This window comes from Hibiscus syriacus, unplaced genomic scaffold (assembly GCF_006381635.1).
Source record: "Hibiscus syriacus cultivar Baekdansim isolate YM2019G1 unplaced genomic scaffold, ASM638163v2 tig00112231_pilon, whole genome shotgun sequence".
Taxonomy (NCBI): domain Eukaryota; kingdom Viridiplantae; phylum Streptophyta; class Magnoliopsida; order Malvales; family Malvaceae; genus Hibiscus; species Hibiscus syriacus.
In genome coordinates, this window is record NW_024063276.1 from 3,295,389 (window position 1) to 3,298,179 (window position 2,791).

The 2,791-nt window shown below is 32.4% G+C and overlaps 1 protein-coding gene across 1 annotated transcript; it reads right to left on the reverse strand.

Moving 5' to 3' along the window:
* Positions 1-1,459: 1,459 nt before the first annotated feature.
* LOC120176230 lies at positions 1,460-2,479 on the reverse strand. The gene is made up of 2 exons (XM_039182687.1): positions 2,380-2,479; positions 1,460-1,698 (listed from the first exon to the last, which is right to left on the reverse strand). Exons 1-2 carry the CDS (start codon positions 2,477-2,479, stop codon positions 1,460-1,462), a joined length of 339 nt encoding a protein of 112 aa, XP_039038618.1.
* Positions 2,480-2,791: the final 312 nt, after the last annotated feature.

Genomic DNA, 2,791 nt, shown 5'->3' on the forward strand with positions numbered 1-2,791 from the left:
CTAAGATTTTCATTTTTCTCATTGTCTTTAAGTTTGAGATATGCGGCTGCTGTGCAAAGTGAATTTAATGTTAAAATATATATTAAATATAAGATTCATGGGTTTTAGAAAAAAACTAATCCATTTGTTTCATGCAACCGCGTGTGTTTGGGGTATAAAGGGTTAATTCTTGGTGCAGTCGTGCCATCTTTGAATATATTCCATTTCAGTCCTGTTTGCAAGTTTTGATTTCATATATTTAATTTGTAATTCGTGATTAGTTTCATTTAGGTCTGAATTAAAGCTTTATTAATTAATTTGTCTTTAATTATTAATTAGGTTCATTATGAATTTATCGATTAGTTCCATTTGGTCTCAAATTTGAAATTAGTTAATAAATTTGACTTCAATTAATTGATTCTAATTTTGTTCATAATTTAGAAATTGATTAATGAACATTGGCCTAGTTTTTAATCAATCTGGTTTAATCCATGAATTGAAGATGTATTAAATGTGGCTTAAAATTCTTAATTAATTCCATTTTAGATCAGGATTCGAAATTGATTAAAAATTTGCTTCGGTTTCTTTGTTAGTTAACTTGCCTGATTATTTACTAATTTATTTTGAATATGTGGCTACTAATGATGTGTTCTTTTCATGCAATATTTTTTATTTTCAAAAATTGCTTGTCACGAAAATTGTTTCCATCTTTTAAAAATCGAGGCAATGTGATTTTGTTATGTCGGCTAAAAGAGGTTGTGTCCTAAGTAGTTGGATTTCGACCTTTTTACGTAACAGGATGACATCCTCTTGAAATTATGTGGGCATACTTTTTAAATGGGTATAAACATAAATTATTGCTTCCAAACGAGAACGACTATATTTCTTTAAAATTTGTATTCATATGTGAGGTTAAAATTAAGTTAAATTCGTATTCGTAATTCTTCTAAAAATGAACATCGTGTATTTTCTAAAGGTGCCAATTTTTTGGCATCGTGAGGTGCTTTAAACTTCCTCACACGTAATTGACTCTCGAACCTTATTTTATCTAGTTGTACCCAATTTATATGTATTCAATCGTTTTCAAAACAAAAAAATTTTGTCATGACTATTTTCGAACCACTGGTTTCGACACATTAGTTTATCACCTTTTTTTTGTTTGATTTGTACCTTTGCAACATTGTAAGAATGATAAGAATGCAGCAAATTTCCAAAAATCATTTTTCATGCACATTCACAAACTAGAAAAGAAAAAAAAGAAAAAAAAACCCTACTGTCAACATTTGCCCAAGTCAAAGCTTTCATGCACTAATAACCATGGCATCATTAAACCTATCATTTCCTAAAATCTTTCTATTCTAAATCCCAAACATTAACTAGGGATGTTCAGAATCATCAAAATCACTATTGTTGTGCCATATTAAGGGTTCCATAGCATGATGCATGTCATCAGCACCCATTAAACCCAGCGTTTCCAACCTTAGCTTTCATTATCACCTTTGACCTTCTCCAGCTTAGCTTCTTCTTCAACCTTTACTTCATTTCCTTCTCCGAGATTGGACGCTTTTCTGGACTTGATCTCCATCTCAGGCGGCTCGACATCATCTTTAGTCTCGGAATTTACTTTACGCTCACTCTCGGAAGGTCTAGCCACCTCTTCTACAACACGGGGAGCCAAGTACAACCTAGTGTAACCCATGTTTTCCCTCTTGTACAAGACTGCAATCGGAATATCAGGCTACATGTTGATCGTCACTTCCTTAGATGATCGGGTTGCCTTTGTGAACAAAATCAAGTATCTCAATGCAAAGGTTCGCAAACTTGACTCCTTTATATCTATGGAAATAATTTCTCCCTCTTGTTAATACTTTAAACAACTCATCATCTCAGGGATGAACGGAAGCGGTTGGGGGCAGTTACCCCTGTAAATTTAAAATTATTATATATTTTAGATTTTTTCTATTTATTGAAAATCTGTTTCGTCCTCTTAAATTTTATAAATTCAAATTCATCCCCCTAAGTTCACGTTCTCTCCCCTAACATAAAATCATAAGTCCGTCCTTATCATCTTCCGGTTTTTAAAGCAATCAAGTGTTTTGATGAAAGATATAACAGAATTTTACCTTAACTGCAGGTGTGGTTTTCTTGCAAGTGATATTGGCTGTCCAAATATCACCCTTGGTGGAGAAACCAAGAAAGAATAGCCACCAAATCAATAAGAAAAACTCCATAATTTAACATAAATTCAGTGAAAGAACAATGTCCTAAAACCTTCCTTTTAAAAGATGCCTTTTCTCTAGATTTTCTTGGCAACCAAACAACAAAACCAAATCATTCTTTCGAAGAATTCCACCAAAAACAATGGAAAAAGAGAAGAAAATGGTTGAAGTTGTAGGTTACTAGGGCTATCGAACGTGAAGGTGACGGTATCAGCACCATCATCAGCTTTAACAGTGATAATATCACCATCATCAGAAGCACAAAATACCATCTTGACCATGTTTGCCAGGTTCATCCGCATGGAAATGTTCCTGTTACAGAGATAATTTTTAAAGCCATCCGAGTGGAGAAGAGAATCAATTCTTACACAAATACATTTGACTAAAGAAAATAAATAACAATGTGAAAGTAAAGGACTAAAGAAAATAATATACATTTTGTTTGTAAGTGTTTTAAAATAGTTAAAAAATGGATATAAAAATGAAAAGAGTAAAAAGAAAAAAAATATATAAATACCACACAAACAACCAGCAGGGGAAGAGACAAATAGAAATTTTGAGTTCCAGTTTTTTGTCCTTTTCTTCTATACTGT

Coding starts and splice junctions, on each gene's coding strand:
- LOC120176230 (XM_039182687.1), bottom strand. CDS start 2,479: ATGGTCAAGATGGTATTTTGTGCTTCTGATGATGGTGATATTATCACT. Junction 1,699..2,379: donor CTTCACGTTCGATAGCCCTA/GTAACCTACAAC, acceptor TTCCGATTGCAG/TCTTGTACAAGAGGGAAAAC.